Source organism: Microcaecilia unicolor, chromosome 9, assembly GCF_901765095.1.
Source record: "Microcaecilia unicolor chromosome 9, aMicUni1.1, whole genome shotgun sequence".
Lineage (NCBI taxonomy): Eukaryota > Metazoa > Chordata > Amphibia > Gymnophiona > Siphonopidae > Microcaecilia > Microcaecilia unicolor.
In genome coordinates this window covers 18,369,396-18,394,844 of record NC_044039.1, presented here as the reverse complement: position 1 = coordinate 18,394,844, position 25,449 = coordinate 18,369,396, and the positions used below count along the sequence as shown (strand labels likewise).

Genomic DNA, 25,449 nt, shown 5'->3' with positions numbered 1-25,449 from the left:
ATTTGGGTAGTGTAGGTTTATGTAGGATCAGGTGTAAATCTACGTGCGGGGATTTACAGCACATTTTTGTTGGTGTGCATGGACTTGTGTGGTTTTAGGCACTGGAATATCAACTAAGCATATTCTATATATTTATTTATTTGTAGCTTTTATACCCCGCTCTTTCCCACTCAATAGCAGGTTCAGTGCGGCTTACAATGTATGGGTACAGAGGTAGAGCAAAGATTACATAGTTGTATAGAGTAGAAAAGAGGAAGAGGTGTTATTATATGACTAGTAAAAAAGCCCCGTTTCTGATGCAAATGAAACGGGGGGGCTAGCAAGGTTTTCTTCTGTGTGCATGTGGGAGTGTGTGTGTCTCTGCCCTCTGCCCTCTCTCCCCTCCCCCCTCTGAGTCCTTCAGTAAAAAAGCCCCGTTTCCGATGCAAATGAAACGGGGGGGGGGGGGGGGGCTAGCAAGGTTTTCTTCTGTGTGCATGTGGGAGTGTGTATGTCTCTGCCCTCTGCCCTCTCTCCCCTCCCCCCTCTGAGTCCTTCAGTAAAAAAGCCCTGTTTCTGATGCAAATGAAACGGGGGGGGGGGGGGGCTAGCAAGGTTTTCTTCTGTGTGCATGTGGGAGTGTGTGTGTCCCTGCCCTCTGGCCTCTCTCCCCTCCCCCCTCTGAGTCCTTCAGTAAAAAAGCCCTGTTTCTGATGCAAATGAAACGGGGGGGGGGGGGAGGGGGCTAGCAAGGTTTTCTTCTGTGTGCATGTGGGAGTGTGTGTGTCCCTGCCCTCTGGCCTCTCTCCCCTCCCCCCTCCCCCCTCTGAGTCCTTCAGTAAAAAAGCCCTGTTTCTGATGCAAATGAAACGGGGGGGGGGGGGGGGGCTAGCAAGGTTTTCTTCTGTGTGCATGTGGGAGTGTGTGTGTCCCTGCCCTCTGGCCTCTCTCCCCTCTGAGTCCTTCACTGTTACAGAGCCAGCGTTTTGATTTCGTACTCTGCTGTTTTCCTTCACTGACTGTTTGTGTTAGGGCGGGGCAGACACTCATGGGGAAACCGGATATCTCTCCCCCTTCACACTTCCGTCTGGAGGCTTCATAGAACGTTGGTGTTGCCTTTTATATTGAGAGAAGATAGTGTTCACAGAGGGTAGAAATATGGTAAAAAGAATAGAGGCATAAATCTAGTTATCGCTTATAGAATGCACTTAGGCAGAAGTGTTTACTCCAAAGATGAGCCGAGCTGCTGTGTCTTGGACGGTTTGTAGTTTCTTTAAGAGTACGCCAGTGCACCCTGCGTAGATGCCATTGCAGTAATCTAGTCTGCTCAAGACTAACGATCTGACTAGATTGCAAAAAACTCCCCTTCACAAAATCGCTGAAAACCCATCTATTCAAGGAAGGTTATCCAAACGCCACGACCTAACCCTACGAACCCACATATCCATCACCTGATCCTGTGACAACGGCAATGACTCAGATCATGCCTCCTCTAACTTTTCCCTATGCTTACCCTGACCCTATCCCCTGATTATCTTAATCTAGCCTAAAACTAGCACCTCCACCTATCTCCTTTACCCCCCTCTCCCTTATAATATTACCTATCTACACATCCCCATTACTCTGCAAAGCTTAGCTTGCTTTCTCTGCACTATACTTTGTAATCCTACTACTATGTAAGCTGCATTGAACCTGCTATGAGTGGGAAAGCGTGGGGTATAAATGTAACAAATAATAATAATAACATACGGTAAGCACGCAAGGAGCAATGAACCATTACATGCTCTGTAGCTAATGTGGGAATTAGTGTACAGTAAGGGCTAGATTGAGTAAATGGTGTCCAAATTTGGGCGCCCATAAAAATGAGCACTGAGCGCCGGGATCCGCACCCAACTTTGGGTGTGAGGATTTACACCAACTATAAATCCTGGCGTGCACGTTAGGTGCGGATCCCCCAAATTCTGTAATACTGCTCACATTTTTAGTGAGCGCCCCTGATCCGGCCATGGCCCCTCCTATGGCCACGCCCCCTTTTCAGTTATGTTCAAAAAATGGTCTTAGGTGCCCTTTTACTAAACCGCATTGACCACTGTATACTGCAGTTTTGAAATTTACGAATTTGTAAAATAAAAAAATAATCACAGTTGATTAAATTCAGTGTGTAAAGTGTAAATTGTTACAGCACAATTCTGTAAAGTGAGTTGCTGTAACATAACATTTGTCAAGCATAGTCAGACATGTCCAGCAGATGGCAGTGATCACTTTTTGTGCAGCTGATAACACTGTATTTCTACCTGTATGATAAAGTTTTATAAAACAAATTTTAACTATTTATTTCTGTAATAGCATAATTCATTGTTTGAGAGCTTGAATTTGCCACAGATTATCTACAGATTAAGTATTTGTTTTCCCAGGTGATGGACTTGCAGTTCCATCAAAGCTAAGTGTCTTTGAAGGACGGAAGGCAGCAACAGCATTTGAAGGAATCACTAAAACTGACCTTGGTGCTATCGAAAAAGGAGGCAAGTTTTTTTTTTATAGCAATAACGATAAAAACCTCAAATGTATTACTTTTTGCACTACAGCAAACAGAGCTCAGACTTATCACACTGTTGTTTTAACAAATGGGGAAAGCAAGCAGAGCATGGCTTATGGAGTTCTGTCTAATCCTTCTGCGTGTAAATGCATGTGTGTCTGTGTGCTTGTGTGTGTGTGTGTGGGGGGGAGGGTATCGGTGTGTGCATGTTTGTGTGTATCTGTGCATGTGTGTTTGTGTGTGTTCATTTTGCAGGTGTGCATGTGTGTTTTCTGTGTGTCTGTAATCAGGAGATGAGAGGGGATGGAAGCTTCAAAGTTGCAATTCGTTAATCCAGGGCCAGCTCAAGGGGCTGTGATGCCCTCAGCCAACATTTGCATTTGTGCTTCCTCTCCACCAATATGGTGTGGTTGAACCACACAGATATCAGGACTCATACTGCGAGAATGACCCTATGTGTTACGGCTTAAATGCCATCGATATACCCAGTTTTTAGACTTAAAACTGACATATTTCATTCTGTAAAAATCAAAAATATATATATTTTTTGTACCTTTGTTGTCTGATCATTTTATTTTGCTAATTGAGTTGGACCTGGAATCTCTTTATCACTTCCTCTTGTTGGTTTTCTCCTATAGGATCTCATTTCCATTTTCTGTTTCTTCACTCTCTCTGTCTTCTTATTCTTCTCATTGCCATCTACACGTTGTCTGACATTGATCCTTTTGTTTCATCTTTTTTTTCTCCATTTTTCTTATCTGCCTTATTACGAAGAAGAGGGCCCAGTATGCAGCGAACAGAGCTCAGAATTTCGATGACCACTACGGGTGTTAGACCCAGAAATTTAATGCTGGGCGTTGGTATTGAATTTCTGAGTGGCGGTAAGCGTTTCCCGCCGCATGCTCACGTGGTAAAGGTTATCTTACCTGCATGGCCATTTTTTTTAGACATTTTACCCGCTGCCGTAAAAAGGGCCCTGGCATGTGGGGAAAAACGGAGCCCAGAATGCTGGTTTCACTGTTTCATAAGAAAGAGCAGTTCTTATAACCAGACTGATGGCATTTAGTTAACACCATGTTCTCATTTGCTTTATATCTTCCTGTAGGAGGTGACTGCTACGTGACGCAGAATAACCGATATTCTAAACCGCATAAAAGTGACTCCTCAACCGAAAAATATAAACTGAGAGGCTCAAAGTATCCATTTGCTAGAGGTAATTACTTGTAAAATTTCAAACTATTTTAATCCGGATTTTTCTGCAGGATATAAGTTAAGGGTGTGCACTTCACATAACACATAACATGTTTACTCTGGAATTAATACGGAAAGTTCAGGATCCCTTCTTCTGATTATATTATGTCCAGACTAGTGTGCTCTGTTTTTATTATGGCTTCCAATTGCATGTATCTTGACAGGGCTTTTTTTGAGGGGGCACTTGGAGGTGGGTCCCTCAGTGATCACCCCACCCATGAAGGGTGGCCTAGCATTTGAGTACCAGCACCTTTTTTTTACTAGAAATAACACACTGGATCTTGAAAAAGTGGCAAATTTTTGAAGTACATGAACAAGATGATGGGAATGGAGTAGCCACAGGTGGGCCTGGGTGGGCCAAGGCCCACCCACTTAGGGCTCAGGCCCACCAAACAGTAGCACACATTTAGTGGTAGTTGATGGGGAACCTAAGCTCTGCCAGCTGAAGACTTCCCCCTGATGGTAACGAAAACGCTACTCTCCACAATACCGGCACCTGCACATTCTCAGTTTTCAGTGCATGCCTGCTGCAGACTGCCAAGGTGGAAAGAAGCATTTTCCCGCCAGCTAAGCTATTTGTGTTTTGGTGGGGGGGGGGGGGGGGGGGGGGGAGGGGGGGGGAGGGAGAACACTTGGAGGCATATTTTCAAAGCACTAAGAGGCATATTTTCAAAGCACTTAGCCTTCCAAAGTTCCATAGGTTTCTATGGAACTTTGGAAGGCTAAGTGCTTTGAAAATATGCCTCTTAGCCTCCCAAAGTTCCATAGGTTTCTATGGAACTTTGGAAGGCTAAGTGCTTTGAAAATGAGCCCCTTAGTGCCCACCCAGTTCTTGCCTAGGCCCACCCATAATCTGTTTTCTGGCTACGCCCCTGGGATGGAGGGAAAGTGTTACAGTTTATAGGGTGGAAATGGAATAGGAAGTGTATCATCACAGATTGATGTAACTGCAGGTGTTCCCCAGGGTTCATCTTTATCCCTAGTACTTCTTAAAATTTACTTGTTTTCCCCCTGTAAACTGTTGTGGGTTTGGGATTGAATTATAAGATCTACGTGGATGATATCCAGTTTTTTCCCCTATTTCTGATTCATTGAATAAGACATTGGACTTCTTGCGTATTCGCTTACAGTCAATTAACTCTTGGATGACAACTAATAGATTGGCACTTTTTTTTATTCATCTTCAGTGGACTTCCCTTTAAATTTTGTTATTGGGAATGATACCATATCTGTCCTACGGGAAGTGAAATATCTAGGGATGATTATGGATTTGTCCTTATCATTTCAATCACGTGAAGGTTTTAGTGAAAAGGATTTTTTTTTGAAGTTGAGGGTATTGAGAAGGTTGAAAGGCTTATTGTCTCAAGAGAATTTTAGAACTGTTACTTGTAACTCCATTGTTTGATTATTGCAGTGTGTTGTTTCTGGGCTTAACAGAACAAACAGCACAGAGAGGAGCAGGACAATGGAAAAAAGACTCGAATCTTTATTAAGAGGACCCGACATGGGCTGTGTTTCGGCAATTCTATGCCAATACAGTGGCGTACCAAGGGGGGGGGGGGGGCAGTGGGGGCGGTCCGCCCCGGGTGCACGCCGCTGGGGGGGGGTGCCGCGTGCCGGTCAGCGTCGTTCGTTTCCATGCTCCCTCTGCCCCGGAACAGGTTACTTCCTGTTCCAGGGCAGAGGGAGCATGGAAACGAACGACGCTGACTGGCTCGCGGCACCCCCCCCCCAGCGGCGTGCACCCGGGGGGGAAGGGGTTTTTTCACCGGGGTGGGGGATGTCCTTTCGCCGGGGGGGGGGTCGCGCTGCACGGGGTGGGGGGGTGGGCACTGCACCCGGGGGGGGGGGGGATGCATCAGCGATCCGCCCCAGGTGTCAGCGCCCCTAGGAACGCCACTGCGCCAATAACTGATTTGGCAGGGTTTTTTTTTACAGCACTTTCAGCGTATACTGAACGAAGACCTTCATCTATTTTTATACACCCTGTCAGCGTTTATTTTGATTTTATCAGCAGGCTTGTATCTGCAGTGCACCCCCACTCGCCTCCACCTACCCTCCTCTCCTCCTTCTTGTACACATTAATTGATTTGATTTGCTTACTTTATTTTTTGTCTATTAGATTGTAAGCTCTTTGAGCAGGGACTCTTTCTTCTATGTTTGTGCAGCGCTGCGTATGCCTTGTAGCTCTATAGAAATGCTAAATAGTAGTAGTAGTTGTAGTATTGACAGCTAATCCCCTGTTATTGGCAGTTTTGCCACTGCTTTATAAAGAGTTCTGAATACTTATGCGACCCTTGATGCAGCGTCTGTTCACGCTTTCCAAAAATACTAAGACTAGGGGACATGTGATGAAGCTACAATGTAGTAAATTTAAAACGAATCAGAGAAAATTTTTCTTCACTCAACATGTAATTAAACTCTGGAATTCGTTGCCAGAGAATGTGGTAAAGGCAGTTAGCTTAGCGGAGTTTAAAAAAAGGTTTGGACGGCTTCCTAAAGGAAAAGTCCATAGACCGTTATTAAATGGACTTGGGGGAAATCCACTATTTCTGGGATAAGCAGTATAAAATGTTTTATACATTTTTGGGATCTTGCCAGGTATTTGTGACCTGGATTGGCCACTGTTGGAAACAGGATGCTGGGCTCGATGGACCTTTTGGTCTTTCCCAGTATGGCAATACTTATGTACTTATGAAACATGGCCTGTGTCAGATCCTCTTAATAAAGAATTGAGGGGGTTATTTTACAAAGGCAAGCTAGCGTTTTTAGTGCACGCTAATGATTAGTGCGTGCTAAATGCTAGAGACGCCCATAGAAATATTTGAGCATCTCTAGCGTTTAGCACGTGCTCATTTTTGCTTGTGATAAAAACGCTAGCGCGCCTTTGCAGGGGCGTAGGCAGAAACTGCCATTTTGGGTGGGCCCAGAGTTAACCTGGGTGGGCCCTTCCCACTCCTACTCCTGTACATACATACAATATAGAATATCGTGTTTTTTAATGACCCGTCTGCCCGTTTCTCTCTGAACCTCCTCCCCCAGTTCTACCTCAGAGCCATTGCCCGTCGCAATTCCTATAGGCAACCTGCTCCAGCCCTGCAGGCTTCTTTCTACCATGCCCCTGCCAAGGAAACAAGAAGTGACATCATTGAGGGCAGGACATGATAGAGAGAAGCCTGCAGGGCTGGCATAGGATGCCTATAGAAACTGCTGGGGGGGGGGGGGGGGGGTTCCAGAGAGACACAGGCAGATAGATGCCAGTTCACGAGCGGAGAAGAGGGAGAGAGAGTAGTGAAGCACCGCCACTGAAGAGTTTTGGGTGCCTCATGGGCTGCTGATTGGGTGGGCCTGAGGCAAGAATGGGTGGGCCTGTGCCCACCCAGGCCCACCCTTAGCTACGTCACTGCCCCTTTGTAAAAGGACCCCTGAGTCTTTTCCCATTGTCCTGCTCCTGAAAGTCTTTTCGGGGCCCTTTCAGAAAGCAGCGGTAAGCCCAATGCGTGCTTACCACTCGCTAAAAAGGAAGTACCGCAGGGCTACTGCAGCAGCCTGATGGTAGTTCCCACCCTTAGCGCACCGTCATTACTGTGGTGTGTACCCGATGGTAATCGGGCAGTGCCGCGCGCTGCCAGGTTAGCGCAGGAGCCCTTACCGCCACCTCAATGGATGGCGGTAAGGGCTCCCCCTCAAAATGGCTGCACAGCAAGTGTTTCACTTGCCGCATGGCCATTTGCTGAAGAAAAGAAAGACCTACCTTTTACCCGCTGCGGGGGCCTCGGCGTGTGTGAAAAACACGCACCAACGCCAGCGCAGGCCCGCCTTTTGCCACAGTCTGGTGAAAGGGGCCCCTTTGTGGTTTTTGTTTTTTGTTCTGCTTTGCTTAATTGATGTACTTTGGACCCTCTCTTTTTCCGGGCTTGCCAACTTATGTTTTGAGATCGCTGTAAGTAGCCCAGAATACGGCAGCGAGACTTATTGCTGGGGTTTCCAGATTTAAACACATTTGACCAGTTTTGCAAGACTTGCATTGTTTACCTGTTAAGGTCAGAGTTCAGTTTAAAGTGCCGAGTCTGGTTTTTAGGGCGATAAATGGTGAGCTCCCAATTCCTCCTGCGACAGCACTTAGAGTATATATTCCACCTCGCTCTTTAAGATCTGCAGGAAAATCGCTGTTAACTGTTCCTTCTTATACACAAGTCACCTTGGAAGATACCAGATCAAACATTTTTTTTCTATAGAAGGTACTCGTTTGTGAAATGGGCTCCCAGAGGAGCTACGTATAATGAATAATTATCTTTCTTCTTGTAAACATCTTCAGGCACATTATTTTTACTCAGGCTTTTGACTAACCAGTGTAAGATGTTATATTTTATTATGCTGGATACTGGACGTTACATTTATTTATTTGTTACATTTGTATCCCACGTTTTCCCACCTATTTGTAGGCTCAATGTGGCTTACATAGTACCAGAGAGGCCTTTGCAGGCTCCGGTGTGAACAAATACAGGGTGATGTTGTGATAAGATCAAGTTCATGTGGCACAGCCACATTAGGGAATCGGAGAACGGAAGAGTTGTGTTATGTCCATTACGTGCGTTAGTTTGGTTGTGTTGCAGAGATTAGGCATTTAAGTTGGATCGGTAGGGTATGCCTTTTTAAACAGGTTGGTTTTTATTTATTTATTTATTTATTTAATACATCTGTATCCCACACTTTCCCACTAAAAGCAGGTTCAATGCGGCTTACATAATATTAGGTTATACAGAATTTTGTTAGATAAGGTAAGAAATTAAATATAACATAGGAATAGCCTGGATGGGTCAGTAGAGATAAGCGATAGGGGGGTAGTGATAGAATGGATAGAATGGATGGGTTGGTAGGGATAGGTGATGTGGGGGGTGATGTGGGAGATATGATCTGGGTCAATGTCGTTGTCGTCGTTTCTTTGGTGTTTGTTAGGTAGATGGATTCATAAGTTTAATCAGGGTCTTTAGGGTAGGCTTGCTTGAATAAATGGGTTTTTAATGCTTTCCTGAAAGGTAAATGGTCATGGATTGATCGGATATGTCTAGGGAGGGCATTCCAGAGTTGGCTGCCCAGGAAGGAGAAATTGGATCCATGATAAGTTTTGTACTTGAGACCTTTACAGTACCCAGGCACTTCTTAAAGAGACTGAAATGTGATACTCAGAGCTGCCACCTTTCCTTCCTCCACTGATGGCTCTCCTAATTCAGTGGTTTACGGAAGTTTGGGTGGTCATACGTCATTTTCAAGGCCTTTGGTAATGCGTTCCACAGTCGTGTGCTTATGTAGGAAAAACTAGATGCGTAAGTTGTTTTCTATTTAAGTCCTTTGCAGCTTGGGTAGTGCAGATTTAGATAAGATCGTATTGTATTTGATTACTGTATTGCTTTTGGTCTATTTAATTTATTTATTTGTTACATTTGTACCCCACATTTTCCCACCTTTTTGCAGGCTCAATGTGGCTAACGTAGTACCATGAGGCGTTAGCCACCTGCGGTGAAGAAACAAATACAAAGTGATGTTAGAGGTTGGGTGGCAGCACCGGTGGTTAGGAGGTGGGGCTAGAGGCTAGGAGGCGGGGTCAGTGCTGGGCAGACCTCCACGGTCTGTGCTCCGAAAACGGCAGACACAAATCAAGGTCAGGCAAACACACAAAGCAGCACACATGAGTCTATCCTGTTGGGCAGACCGGGTGGACCGTACGGGTCCCTCTCTTCCGTCACCTACTTTACTATATGGTCGAATGAGATTCATGTGTTACAGACACATTAGAGAATCATAGGGAAGAAGAGTTATATAGTGTTCATTACGTGCTTTGGTTTCGTTGTGTTGCAGGATTCACGCACTTAAGTTGGGTCAGTAGAGTATGCCTTTTTGAACAGGTTGGTCTTTAGTGATTTACATAGTAACATAGTAACATAGTAGATGACGGCAGAAAAAGACCTGCATGGTCCATCCAGTCTGCCCAACAAGATAAACTCATATGTGTATACCTTACCTTGATTTGTACCTGCCTTTTTCAGGGCACAGACCTACAAGTCTGCCCAGCAATATTTCCCGCCTCCCAACCACCAGTCCCGCCTCCCATCACCGGCTCTGGCACAGACCGTATAAGTCTGCCCTCCACTATCCTCGCCTCCCAACCACCAACCCCTCTTCCCCCCACCTGCTCCGCCACCCAATTTCGGCTAAGCTTCTGAGGATCCATTCCTTCTGCACAGGATTCCTTTATGCATATCCCACGCAGGTTTGAATTCCGTTACCGTTTTCATCTCTACCACCTCCCGCGGGAGGGTATTCCAAGCATCCACCACCCTCTCTGTGAAAAAATACTTCCTGACATCTTTCCTGAGTCTGCCCTGGTCGTTCGTTGTTTTCACGACTTTTGGTAGTGCATTCCACAGTTGCGTGCTTATGAATGTTTTTAAATTGTAAAACCACCTAGGATCTAGGCTAGAAAACCATGGGGCATTTTTACTAAAAGGTTGGTGCATGGCAACAGGCTTGCCGCACGCTAATCCACTGGGCTACCACATCCCACCCCCATTGCGTGCCATTTCGGATGTTACAAAATTTTTCAAATTTTGTAGCACCGGTGTTTACCAGGTGGTAATCGCAGCCCGGTTATCACCAGGTTAGTGCGAGAGCCCTTACCGCCACCTCAATGGGTGGCTATAAGTTCTCCCCTCTGAAATGGCCGCATAGCAAGTGGTTCACTTATCACATGGCCAATTTTTTTTCCAGCAAAAAAGTCAGTCGTATACCCACTGCGGTAAAAGGGGGCCTCGGCACATGTGAAAAACGTGCACTGATGCCAGCCCAGGCCCCCTTTTACTGCAGCTTCGTAAAAGGACCCTTGTGTGATAAATAAATAAATAAGACACTATCAGGCTTATTTTCGAAAGAGAAGGGAACCCATCTTCCGACACAAATCGGGAGATGGACGTCCTTCTCTCAGGATCGCCCAAATCGGCATAACTGAAAGCCGATTTTGGGCGTCCTCAACTGCTTTCCGTCGTGGGGACGACCAAAGTTCACAGAGGTGTGTCGGAAGCATAGCGAAGGCGGGACTGGCGCATGCTTAACACATGGGCGTCGGCCGATAATGGAAAAAAGAAGGGCGTCCCTGACGAGCATTTGGCCGACTTTTCTTGGTCCTTTTTTTCTTGCAACCAAGCCTCAAAAAGGTGCCTCAACTGACCAAATGACCAACGGAGGGAATCGGGGATGACCTCCCCTTACTCCCCCAGTGGTCACTAACCCCCTCCCACCCTAAAAAAAACTTTAAAAATATTTTTTGCCAGCCTCAAATGTCATACCTCAGGTCCATCTCAGCAGTATGCAGGTCCCTGGAGCAGTTTTAATGGGTGCAGTGCACTTCAGGCAGGTGGACCCAGGCCCATTCCCCCCACACCTGTTACATTTGTGGTGGTAAATATGAGCCCTCCAAAACCCACTGTACCCAAATGTAGGTGCCCCCCTTCACCCCTAAGACTATGGTAGTGGTGTATAGTTGTGGGGAGTGGGTTTTTTTTGGGGGGGGGGTTGGGGGGCTCAGCACCCAAGGTAAGGGAGCTATGCACCTGGGAGCAATTTCTGAAGTCCATTGCAGTGCCCCCTAGGGTGCCCAGCTGGTGTCCTGGCATGTGAGGGGGACCAGTGCACTACGAATGCTGGCTCCTCCCATGACCAAATGGCTTGGATTTGGTCATTTCTGAGATGGGCGTCCTCGGTTTCCATTATCGCCGAAAATCGAGGACGACCATCTCAACATTTAGGTCAACCATCTGTAAAGTCAACCTAAATGTTGAGATTTGGGCGTCCCCGACCGTATTATCGAAACGAAATATGGACGCCCATCTTGTTTCGATAATACGGGTTTCCCCGCCCCTTCGTGGGGCTGTCCTGCGAGGACGCCCTCAGGAAAACTTGGGCACCCCATTCGATTATGCTCCTCTAAGGGTCCCTTTTACCAAGCTGCGGCAAAAGGGGGCCTGCGCTGGCATCAGTGCATGATTTTCACATGCACCAAGGCCCCCTTTTACCGCAGTGGGCAAAAGGGAAGTTTTTCTTTCCTGCTGGAAATGGCCACGTGGCAAGTAAAGGCAGGGCCGCTGAGAGACTAGGCTCTTCAAAATGTCTGCCGAGACTTACAAGGGCGGCCTCCAAGACTTCAGCAGAAGTCTCGCGAGGCTGTCGCTGGAAGTCTCGGTGGCCATTTTTAAAGAGTGATCCGGCAGTGGGGGAGGGTCAGCGCCGGCAGCGGGCAGGCAAGACTGGGCATCTTTCCTGCCTGCCCCGAAGAATGCCTTCTTCAGGTACTCGGAGGGACCCTGTAGCTCGGGGGAGGGAGGGAGGAGAGCCGGCTCGCCCTCAAGAACAACCGGCTCTTGCGAGTCGGCTGCAGCACACCACTGGGTGGAGGGGACTGCGGTGCCGGGTCCCCCTTGGAGGCCCAGGCCCGGGGAATTTTGTCCCCTCTGCCCCCCCTCTCGGCGGCCCTGAGGAAAGCACTTTCCGCATGGCTATTTCAGGGGGAGCTCTTACTGCCACCCATTGAGGTGGCAGTAAGGGCGCTCCTGTGCTATCCTGGCGGTAGCTGGGCAGTGCACAGCACTGCCCGATTACCGCCGGGTACACTCCGACACTACAAAAATAAATATATTTTTGTAGTGCCAGATATGACGGCGCATTAGGGGTGGGAAGTACCGCCGGGCTGCTGCAGTAGCCCGGTGGTACTTCCTCTTTAGCGAGCGGTAAGCTTACCGCCACTTAGTAAAATGGACTCTAAACTTCTCCTGGAGGACATGTCACATGCTATATAATCATCCATCAGCTATTTGCATTTCCTTTCTGATAATTGTTACAAAATTTAATCAAAGTTGTGCTTTTTTAAGAAATCACATTAGCATATTGATTCTGATAACCTTAAGGCGTGAGGAAAGCTATTAATATTTCTTAAATATTATGCATGTGTGTTTGCAAAGGATGCCAATAAAGCTCTAAAGAAAAGATTTTATGAAGGCCTTGGTAACAAAGAGCAGATTGACAAGGAGTCACAAAGGCCTTCCAGCGCTTACAAAAAAAGAGAAGGTACAGGAGTGGAAATAAACTCTCTGATGCCAGGAGGCCAGAATATAAATTATTTTTCCTTTTTTTTCCTGTCAGTTTGTTTTCTGTTTCCATGATATTAGTTATGTTTGAGAGCGATAGAATGTTTCAGAAATGCCACCTGAAATTTGCCTGCATGACCTGCCTTGTTGAAAGAAAATTATTATTCTTTTCTCTATATAATTGTACGAATATACTCATTGGAATATTTGTATCATTTTATTTTACTACACCTTTTTTTTTTTAGCTAAGTATAAAATTCTCATGCTTTGTTTTGTCCTCACATTTTGGACATTATGGCGGTTCTTTTAGAAGCTCTGTTCAAGATTTGGAGAAGCAAATATTGTGCATCTTTCATACATATAGAAAACACAATTTTAGAAAGTAAAATTTATACGTTCAAATCGCGAATATGTGTATCTGGCAAAGGAGCACAGTCTGGGCATATTTTGGAAGGATGGCCCCTAGCGGGAGCAACACGAAGTTAGCGCCAGGGGTCCTTGGCGCTGTTTTGGATTCCGTCGCCTACCCAGGTGGCTGATTCATAGTACCAAAGTAACACAGTAGATGATGCTCCATCCAGTCTGCCCAACAGTCACCACATTCATTATCAATTCATGATTAAACCAACAGTGAATGTGGTATATAATAACCTTTCTTCCCTAGGGAAATATTTCGAAACCGAATACAATCAATGGTTCTAAGCCATGCAGATTATTTCAACGGAATCTACGCGGGATGTAAAGAACAACTCACAAAAAAACTCCAGACCGCCCAAAACACAGCAGCCAGGCTGATATTTGGTAAAACACGTTTCGAAAATGCCAAACCCCTCCGAGAAAAGCTACACTGGCTTCCAATCAAAGAAAGGATCACCTTCAAGATCTGCACCCTTGTCCACAAAATTATCTACGGTGTAGTCCCAGGATACAAGACAGACCTCATAGACCTACCAACCAGAAACAGATCCAGATCATCCCGTACATACCTAAACCTTCACAACCCAACTTGCAAAGGACTCAAATACAAAACAACCTATGCATCAAGTTTCTCCTGTATAAGCGCACAAATATGGAACGCACTCCCAAAAGCTGTGAAAACAATCCACGACCACCTAAACTTCAGAAAATCACTAAAAACCAACCTTTTCAAAACGGCCTACACTACAGATCCAATGTAAATCCCCACATCCGGCCACACAACTAAACCAAAGACCGTACTGGACAATATACATCCTCCCTCCTTTCGACCCTAATTGGAGCTTGGAATACATCTACCTTATTCGAACACAACATAACCTTGTATCTGTTCTCTACCGGATTTGGCAAACGCCTTACGGTACTGTGTAAGCCACATTGAGCCTGCAAATAGGTGGGAAAATGTGGGGTACAAATGCAACTAATAATAATAAAATACATATACTTCATCCTGATCTTTCTTTGCCATTTTTGGGACACAGATCATAGAAGTCCGCCCATTTTCCTTGTGTTCCAACTATTGGAGTTGTTGTCGAAGTCCATTCCAACGTGTCCTAAACTGTCCTGCCATAAAAGGGACACAGACCATAGAAGTCTGTCCAGCACTGGGATTAGTTTCTCACAGTTGAAGTTGATGTCTAAACACCACTCAAAACATCAGCGTTCATGAGGTCATTCAAATTTTATTTTGATATCATCCTGTTTCTAATTAGAGATACTCTGGGGCCCTTTTACTAAGTCACGTAAGCACCTACGTGTGCCGAACGCACGCCAATTGCGAGTTACCGCTCGGCTACCGCGTGGCCCTTGCGATAATTTCATTTTTGGGCGCGCGTCCGCTACGCACGTCCGAAAAATATTTTTTATTTCCTGGGATAAAGGTTGACAGAAGTAGGTGATTGTCTCTGACACTTTGAAATTCCCACTCTTGCTTTTCACCCCCAATAGAATTCACCAGGCTTCTTGTTAGGAATCCTTGTTATATTTAGTAATAGGGGTTTATATTTGTATTTGTTCCACTCTATTTCAGTGAAGATGAAAATGTCTGTTAAGAGTATATTTGCTTTGTTCAGAAGTGTGAAATGTTCTAAGCCATGAGTTTTCCTTAAAAGACTCGGATGTTTTCTCTGGCTTCTCCTGGTGATGATTTAATAAATAGTAGTCAGGTGCAAAATAAATATACCATCCATCTTAGTAATTCCTGCTGAGGTACCTTGTAGTTCTAATAATATAAAACCTAACTTCCTGGGAAGTAATACCTGCGCAGTCTTCAGTTTGCTTTGATCGTTTGCATTTTGGTTTATCTCGTACTAAATTCCTGACCCAATTTGAAAGCCCAAAATCCTTTCGTATTAGGCACACAGAAATTTTTCTGATGCTGCAGATAATTGGGCCAGATGGGAACTATTCTGTCTTTCACAGAAAAATTTATTTCTGCTAAGTAGTGTTGGATGAATGGAATTATAATACTATACTATACTATTCTGGCACTTGTATCCCACATGTATCAACCTTGGAATCAAAGTGGGCAACTTAAAAACTAAAAGGCCCTTTTACTAAGGTGTGTGTAGAAGTGGCCTGCGCTGGTGTAGAATAACGAGCCAATTAGTGTCAACAATTGGCTTTTTAACAAGCAACTATTGGCACTAATTAGATTTAATTGGGACTTATGTGCTAAATTTATGCTTGGCCCAAAAAACGTGGCGCAGAAATGGGAGGGTCATGGGCATTTCAGGGTGGATCAGGGGCGTGGTGTTGAGTTACACACGTAATTATAGAATATGGATGCTCCATACATGGTGGGCTTTTGCATCTCCGCTTAAGGATTATTCTATAAACCACGCTGAACTTAATGCGTGGCTTTTAGAATACCGCGTAAGCATTCCTGAAAATGTGGTGTCTTTCTAGCCTTAGTAGTGAGCTCTAAGGGGCCCTTTTACTAAGCTGCAGCAAAAGGGGGCCTGCACTGGTGTCAGCGCACGTTTTTGATGTGCGCTGAGGCCCCCTTTTACTGCAGTGGTAAAAGTTTTTTTTTTTTTTTTTTAAAGAAATGGCCATGTGGCAAGTGAAGCACTTCCATGCTGCCATTTCAGCAGGAGCACCTACCGCCATCCATTGAGGTGGCGGCAGGGACTCTCGTGCTTACTTGGCGGTAACCGGGTAGCGCTTGGCACTGCCCAATTACCGCTGGGTAAACACCGGCGCTACAAAAATAAAAATATTTTTGTAGCACCGGAAATGGCACACACAGGGGATTGGAACTACCACCAGGCCTGCTTTGGTAGCCCGGCGGTACTCCCGGTTTAGCAAGCAGTAAGCCCAATTTGGGTTTACCACCACTAAGTAAAAGACCCTCTAAATATGAGTATTTGTGGTTGGATTAGTGTTTGGCTGTCTCAGTGAATATCTTTTCAGCCCCTGATGGACTTCTGAAGAATAGGTGCTCTATAGGTTACAAACAATGCAGAGCCCTTTGAACTTTCCAAAATCTTTGGGAGTTACCCCTTTGGAAGCTTTTAAGAAATATTTGCTTGAAATATTGAACTATACCCCGGAAACTATTCCCCCGATAAATCGGATATATTATATACCAAATAAAAAGGTTTTGGAGGAGTCTTTGGAAATGAACCTGTAGAATTATGAGCACAGTCAAGCACTATGGAATGGGTTAAAAGGCCAGAGATTGATAAGTCTGTATGACTCTGGAATCTATCAGAGATTGATGAGCCTGCATGACTCTGGAATTTATGGTCTATTATGATACCTTTACGGGCAAGGCAGGCCTTGGGAAAGAAACTAGTGTAAAAAGGGAGAATGTGGTTTAGACAGGTTTAGGAAAGCAGATGTTGGGAACCAGATAATAATCTGTGAGAAGGGTGATTTGCAGAGAAGAAGTCTTGTAAATCATTGTCTGAAACAAACGATATAAGCTACTGAAACAGAACAGTATTCCAGAGAAGCAGTCACGGTGAACATCTTTTGATGTAACTGTACTGATCTCTCATGAGAAACTATAATTGTATCTGTACTTGGTAAGTGAATAAAAATACTTTCTCATATGCATGTAGCTTTGGTTTCTTTTACCCCTCCCAGTTGAGAATGGCTGGTTCATGCTAATTTGGGAAGGGATACAAGCAGCCTAAAAACAAACCTACAAGAAAATAAGAAAGATTTATTGAATGTAACTGACTTACTAGAAGTATCTTTATCTGAAGAGTCCGAACGAGCGACTTTACTGGTTTCATTTGTATTGGAGCAAAATCTAGAGGTGGTGAAGCGCTTATCCTTTCGGAAACTACAAACCTTGTTTTATGGCAAGAAAATTTGGATATTTCCTGATGTTACAAAACAAACTCAAGAAAGGAGGAAGGCCTTTTTGGCCTTGAAAACGGAAACTTTGGCAGTAGGGGCATCTTTCTATCTTAACTATCCATGTAAATGTGTAGTTAAATATACAGGGTTAAAATATGTATTTTTTCTTCCAGAGCAATTGCGTGCCTTTATAGATTTAAAAAGGGTGACCACAGGTAATATCCAACAAGTTGAGATATGTTATTGGACGGGGATTGCGTGTTAAGCATTGTGAGTTTTTTTTTCCTCTTTTCCTTTTTTTCTTAAGCTCATCTCCTGAGTTTTTCTTTGAACACGCCCTCACAATGGTGGTCTAAAGAGGAATAATATCCCTTTTTTGTGTGACTTATGCTGACTTATATATTTTACCTCTCCGTGTTTCTTGTTCAAGTGTTTGACTTGGAAAGAATTGTTAAATAATAATAAATAAATTAAACATAAAAAAAACAATGCAGAGCCCTAGAAAAATAGATAGATATATTGTTTTTGATCTTTGCAAGAAGGAGGGAAACTGCACCTTTATTCAGGTCCTTTTTCAAGATTTTTTTTTTTGTTTAACAAATTGTCTAATATTTGATCACAGAACAGACTAATATGGTAATAGAGCCCAAACTAACATATCTGACTTCTGGTTTTCTCTTTCCTTCTCTTGCTATATTTTCTTTTTTAATACCTTTTTATTTAAATCTGTCATTAGGGAGTAGATTAGAAATATAGAAGCTTTGGAGAGTGAATTATTGTCAGGAGGAAGAACATTTTGAAGCTTACAAAGTTCCATAGGCTACCACGTAACTTTGTAAGTCTAACTGCATTGAAAATATTGAGTTTGATTTGGGGAATTTCTCCCCCCGGTTTTACACATATTTTCAATTTGCTTCAAACTTTTGTGGCAATAAAAATATTTTTTTTTCTTTAATGCACATTAGAATGCATAAAGCACAGAAATCAACTTTACATGGATTAATGAATAGGTTAGTTTGCATTATCTCTGATTTTTCCATGCACTGTTTTTTTTTAGGCATTCTACACGAATCAAACACTAATACGTTCACAACCTTAATACTTGCAGATACTGTCAAGATGCCCCACCTTACTCCTTCCTTGCCTACTGGATCATTAACTAAAGGCAATGAAGTGAATACAACAATAAATGATATGGTGGAATCCAAAGAAAATCCTTCCACAAGTGAGTCTCGAGTGAAATATCTCAAAATCTGCCCCTAACTTAGAAGCCCTTTCACTAAAGGGTGTTAAGCCCTAACACTCACAAAGGGCCCCTTTTACCGAGCTGCTGCAAAAGGAGGCCTGCGCTGGTGTCGGCGTTTGTTTTTGATGGACGCCGAGGCCCCCTTTTACACAGCGGGTAAAAGGTAGGTCTTTCTTTTTTTAAAGACATGGGCCACGTGGCAAGTGAAGCACTTGCTGTGTGGCCATTCCGGGGAGAGCCCTTACCGGCACCCATTGAGGTGGCAATAAGGGCTCCAGTGCTAACCTGGTGGTAACCGGGCAGGGCATGGCTCTGCCCGATTACCACTGGGTACACACCAGTGCTACAAAAATAAATATATTTTTGTAGCGCTGGATATGATGGCGCACTGGGGGTGGGAAGTACCGCCAGGCTGATGAGGTAGCATACATAGTAACATATAGGGGCATAATCGAATGGGGGCGCCCATATCTAAGGGCGCCCACCTCCGGGGACGGCCCCAGGAAGGGGCGGAGCCAACCGTATTATCGAACAAGATGGGCGCCCATCTTTCATTTCGATCATACGGTCTGGACCGCCCAAATCCCAACATTTGGGCCGACCTTAGAGATGGCCGCCCTTAGAGATGGCCGGCATTGATTTTCGCCGATAATGGAAACCAAGGACGCCCATCTCAAAACTGGCCATGGGAGGAGCCAGCATTTGTAGTGCACTGGTCCCCCTCACATGCCAGGACACCAACCGGGCATCCTAGGTTGCACTGTAGTGGACTTCATTAATTGCTCCCTTCCCTTGGGTGCTGAGCCCCCCCAAATCCCCCCAAAACACACTCCCCACATCTGTACACCACTACCATAGCCCTTATGGGTGAAGGGGGGCACCTACATGTGGGTACAGTGGGTTTCGGGTGAGTTTTGGAGAGCTCACATTTACCACCATAAGTGTAACAGGTAGGGGGGGATGGGCCTGGGTCCGCCTACCTGAAGTGCACTGCACCCACTAAAACTGCTCCAGGGACCTACATACTGTTGTCATGGAGCTGGGTATGACATTTGAGGCTGGCATAGAGGCTGGAAAAAATGTTTTTAATTTTTTTTAGGGTGGGAGGGGGTTAGTGACCACTGGGGGAGTATGGGGATTTCATCCCCGATTCCCTCCAGTGGTCATCTGGTCAGTTCAGACAACGTTTTGAGGCTTGGTCCTGAAAATAAATGGACCAAGTAAAGTCGGCCAAATGCTCGTCAGGGCCACCCTTCTTTTTTCCATTGTCGGCCGAGGACGGCCATCTCTTAACCACGCCCCCGTCCCACCTTCGGTACACTGCCGACACGCCCCCTTGAACTTTGGCCGTCCCTGCAACAGAAAGCAGTTGAGGGCGGCCAAAATCAGCTTTCGATTATACCGATTTCGATTATACCGATTTGGCCGCCCATAGGAGAAGGGCGCCCATCTCCCGATTTGTGTTTTTAGTGGGTGCAGTGCACTTCAGGCAGGCGGACCCAGGCCCATCCCCCCTACCTGTTACACTTTATGGCAGTACAAAACTATTTCATATTTTTGTAGCACAGGAGCCCTTACTGTCACCTAAATTTAAAATCCTGGATCATATCTCCCCAGTCTGGTCACTGCATCTGAAAAAAGATATAGCAAATTAGAAAAGGAACAGTGAAGGACAATAAAAATGATAAAGAAAATGAGATGGCATCCCTATGAGGAAAGAATGAAGCGGCTAGGGCTCTTCAGCTTGGAGAAGAGACAGCTGAGGGGAGATATGATAGAGGTCTATAAAATACTGAGTGGAGTGGAACGGTTAGAGGTAAATCGTTTGTTTACTCTTTCCAAAAATACTAGGACTAGGGGGCACACAATGAAGCTACTATGTGGTAAATTTAAAACAACCTGGAGAAAATATCTCTTAATTCAAATTTGTTGCCAGAGAATTGTGGTAAAAAGCAGTTAGCTTAGCAGGGTTTAAAAAAGGTTTGACTACCTAAAAGAAAAATGAATTATTATGCTATTATTAAGATGGACTTGGGAAAATCCACTACTTCTTTCTATGATAAGCAGCATCAAATCTGTTTTACTCATTGGGATCTTGCCAGGTACTTGTGACCTGGATTGGCCACTGCTGGAAACAGGATACTGGGCATGATGGATCTTCGGTCTGTCCCAATATGTTCTTTTATAGAATGAGCTCTGGGCGCTTATGTATAGGAGCTCAGTTATAGAATTACCCCTCTAATGCATATTGGATAGATATTTTTTATAGGGCATGAAGCCTTAAGGAGTTTTTCGAGTAGGTGAAGGATGGGTTTACCAGGTGCATGCAACTTTTTGCAGTCTGAAAATGCTATGTAAACTTTGTGACTACGTACGTTAACCGCTGTACACATGAAAAAGAGAGCATTGTACTCTTCATAATGTGATAGTTTTTTTTCCAAGTTTGAAAGACATTCTTGATTTTCTTCTCAGCCGAGCTCAGGCATCTCCTGATTTTCTTCTTGAAAGCAAACTTCACTGTAATTGACAGAAAAGCATTCAAAACTATTTTTGGTTGCTCGGTGGCAGTATTCTAAGAGAATCTTTTGTTCTTAAAAACAGTGCACTGTCATGTTGCAACAATGAAGTTACGTCTCCAATTCACTGTGTAATTACTGAATATTATGTTGATTAAGAAGGCTTTAACACAATTGTTTCCTGTAGTACAAGAAATGTGAATACAATATTTGATTTTTTTTTTATAGCAATGAATGATATTGAACCAGCAAAGAAAGAGAATTTTAAGAGAGTGAGAAAAAAGCAATGGGTTTATGAAGCTCCCAGAATCTTTCCCACTCCTCAAACAGGAAAAGGTAATGCAAGTGACAGATCTGCTGAATTATCTCTCCTATTCCAGGACACATGTTGTAGAGAAATTATGCAACTTCTACCAAGGGCATAACCAGAATTTTATTTTTTTTTTGGAGGGGAGGGGGGCAAGCATTTCCTCTCAGTTCTTCCCTCATCCCCCCCCCCCCCCCACCACTGCCACCACTGCCGAGTCATACCTTTGCTGGTGGGAATGCTTACGCCCTGCCAGCCGAAGAGATTCTTTGCTGAGCAGTCAGAAAGCTGGCAGGATGCTCCAGCCTCCGACTCTGGCAACTTCTATGTATGCTCAGTTCAGTGCGTGAACTGGGCATGTGTAGATTTTACAGGGGCGTAGCCAGACTTCGGCGGGAGGGGGATCCAGAGCCTGAGGTGAGGGGCACATTTTAGTCCCCCCCGGCGCCGCCACTACCACCACCACCGCCAACTTTGACCCCTCTGCCCTGCCGACGACCCTCTCGACCCCCCTCCTGCCGCCAACCTTCCCCCGCTGCTGCCGTCACCTACCTTTGCTGGCGGGGGACCCCAATCCCCGCCAGCCAAGGTCCTCTTCTTCCGGGGCAAGGCTTCGTTCTGTTTCTGTGAATCTGACATCTTGCACGTTGTATGTTGTACGTGCAGGACGTCAGACTCACAGAAACAGAATGAAGCCTTGCCCCGGAAGAAGAGGAACTCGGCTGGCGAGGGTTGGGGTCCCCCGCCAGCAAAGGTAGGCGACAGGCCCCCGTGGCCCCACGTAGCTAAGCCACTGGTGTGGAAGTACAAGCATTGGTAGCTGGAGTACCTCTCCGATTTCCTGCTGCACAGGCAGGAGCTCCGGCAGATAATCTCTTTGATTGGAAGGGCTTGAGCATCCCCGTTAGCCAGGCATCTGGTGCTGCAATTTTGGAAAATATTTGAGCCTTAGTTGGGGGAGGGACAGGCCCCTGAAGTCCCCCTCCCCTCATGGCTATGCCCATGGCTTCTACAGTACAATGCAAAGGACCAATATTTCTACACAAAAGCATTTTTTTTCTTTTTGGTTACACAGAAATTTTAAGCAATCAATGCAGGATGCTTCTGCATGAAAAATACACGTAAAGAACTTTACTCTTGTCTTTATGCAAATGGCCAAGCGATGTCCCCATAAAAATGTCATGCCCTTGCACTATTTTTCTCACCAAATTAAATAAGCTTCTGGAAATGCCTCCTGGCAGTCCAGAAAAAAAGTACACATCTTATGATATTTCCCACATGCTTTCAGCTGAGTGAGGGCAATTTCAGACAGGCTAATTTACCCAGGAAAAATCGCTATTTACTCAGGTGTGTGGCTTTGAAAATTGTTCTATCTGGGGACAATTTTCATTACAGCATAAGAGCATAAGTTGTGCTATAGTGGGTCAGACCAAAGGTCCCTCAAACCCAGCATGCTGTCCGTGATAGTGGCAGTTTCTGGCAGGATCCCAAGGATTAGATCCATTCCGCAGTGTTCATACTAAAGAGGTAAGTGGTGGCTCTGTTAAAACCGAATGGCTAAGAATGATTTATAAACTTTTCCACGAACTTGTCCAAATCCTTTTTTAAACCCAAGCATATTAACTGCCTTGACTAGATGTTCTAGCTGCAAACTCCACGGCTTAATTGTATGTTGAGAGCAAAAATGCTTTGATTAGTTTTAAAAGCATGGCCGATCAGTTTCACGGAGTACTTCCTTAGTTCTTTTTTTCTATTGCCTATATCAGTGGCCTCCAATTTTTTTCATGTAAAGGGCCACAAAGTGGTCACGAGAAAGCTCCAGGGGCCACCAAAAGATTTTAAGTTTACACATGTAATTTTAAATACTAATTTTGATTGTACAAAAATATGTTTTTTAAAAACCACCTTATTTTGGCATGTTAACGTATACAAAAACCGTAAAATGAGACTCTGTTTCTGTGTTACTATTAATCCTTCCCATCCCACATGAGCCAAAGGACAGAAATTATTTTTATCCTTCATAGTCCTGTGGATATAAAATGAAAAGAATATACCAGGGGAGGGTGGTCTTACAAATGTAATATGAAACGCTTAGCCACCTGCCTGGGGTTACCCTGCGGCCACTTAGAGGGTCTATCTCCAGCACAGCTCAGGTCCGCCTGCACCTGTTGCTTGTGCTCTACACTAGCACCCTCCTCCCACCAACTGGGACACAACCACCTCTGGGCAAGTCTCCCACTCTCCAATTATCCTCTGTGATTTCTGGGTTACTGGAGCCATACTCCCAGTGGTCCCACAATTCCCAGAAAGCACTCGCAGACCCAACACACAAACCACCAGGATTCTTTATCAGTCCAGACAGGCAGAACGAACAAACAATTGTGTTTATTCTCAGAACTTGGAACAGTGGACAAAAATGTGCAAATAGCAAACAGTAACTGAAAAACGGATCACTTAGAAAACTAACTAAACATCTATATACTGTCTAAACAGTACCTGGGAAGGTTAGAACATATAATTCACCGAGCTTGAGCAAAGAGATCTGTCTCTCTTTCCTCCCAGCTAAGACTGAAGCAACAGCCAGTACTTCTGGGTAATTTTTCAAAACTCCAGGCCAATCAGAGCCCAGAACAGTCAAGTTTCAAATAAAAACTAGTTACATCACTGCAAGGCACTTCCTATTATCTATGTTGCAAATAAAAAAAAGAGAAGTCAGTCCTCTGTAACAGCTTTAAGCATAAACATGCACCATCAGCTGGCCAAACAGGAGAAATACACTTCAGACATAATTAAACAGGAAAATATCCAATGCATTTTACAGGCTTAAATCACATAGGGGGTCTTTTACTAAGGCACACTCACGTTTTTAGCGCACACTAAAATTGTGGGCGCGCTAAACGTTAGAGACGCCCATAGGAATGCATTGGCGTCTATAATATTTAGCGCACCCACAATTTTAGCATGCGCCAAAAACGTGCGTGCTACTTAGTAAAATGACCCCCATTGTTTCTTCACAAATATCTTGCATTTTGGGTGGAAAAATCCAATATAATAGTCAAGGACAAAAACTTGAAAATGTTAAATAAGAATGAAATATAGAATTCACACTTCACACACCAAAGCAGAAAGCAATGTTTGCGCATCTGATGGATGCGGCTGTGTGATCTTTACCTGCCATGATTTTCTCTTCTTCTGTGTTACTATTAATTCTTCCCATCCCACATGAGTCCAAAGGAAAGAAATTATTTTTATCCTTAATAGTCCTCTGGATATAAAAGGAAAAGAATGTACCAGACCTTACTGCCAGCCATTGACTTAGCGGTAAGGTCTCTCGCGTTAACCATGTGGTAATTGCCTACCCGCTTCAAGTCCGATTTTCGACACGCGCCAGAGAATGAAATATATTTTCTGGTGCATGTAGTGGACATGTGTCAAAAATAAAATTACCACATGGGCCACACGGTAGCTGAACGATAACTCCAAATTGACATGCGTTGGGCGCGTGTAGGCGCCTACGCGGCTTAGTAAAAGGGCCCCTAAGTGACTTTCCCAAGGAATGTCAGTGGGATTTGAACACTGGTTTCCCTGGTGCTCAGTCCACTGCTATGAACACTAAACTATTCCTCTAGATAGAAAAAAAAAAAAAGATGTTTCAGAAAAAGAAATGTTGATGTAAGGCTCCAAGTTGGTCAATTAAAGAGGAAGATCAGGAAATTACGCAGCCAGACTGATAAATGGTAAAACACGATTCAAAAGCGCCAAACCCCTTCGAGAAAAGCTGCACTGGCTCCCAATCAAAGAACGGATCATCTTCAAAATCTGCACTTTAGTCAACAAATTCATTCACGGCATAGTCCCAGGATACAACTACTACTACTACCACTCAACATTTCTAGAGCGCTACTAGGGTTACGCAGCGCTGTACAATTTAACAAAGAGAGACAGTCCCTGCTCAAAGAGCTTACAATCTAATAGACAAGTGAATGGTCGGTCCGATAGGGGCAGTCAAATTGGGGCAGTCTGGATTCAACTAGAAACAGACTTGGATCAGCATGATCATACCTAAACCTACATTACCCAAACTGTAAAGGGCTAAAATACAAAACAACTCACGTATCCAACTTCTTCTACATAAGCGCACAACTATGGAATGGACTCCCGTTTGTAGTGAAAACAATACATGACCACCT

At 44.6% G+C, this 25,449-nt stretch overlaps 1 protein-coding gene across 1 annotated transcript in view; it reads left to right on the top strand.

Moving 5' to 3' along the window:
* C9H12orf50 (chromosome 9 C12orf50 homolog) overlaps positions 1–25,449 on the top strand; it is a 79,885-nt gene that overhangs the window by 20,423 nt on the left and 34,013 nt on the right. The window contains exons 7-11 of the mRNA XM_030214856.1: positions 2,394–2,501; positions 3,621–3,727; positions 12,772–12,883; positions 18,299–18,415; positions 21,181–21,288. Of these exons, the coding sequence (XP_030070716.1) occupies positions 2,394–2,501; positions 3,621–3,727; positions 12,772–12,883; positions 18,299–18,415; positions 21,181–21,288 (552 nt within the window). The remainder of the gene's footprint in view (positions 1–2,393; positions 2,502–3,620; positions 3,728–12,771; positions 12,884–18,298; positions 18,416–21,180; positions 21,289–25,449) is intronic.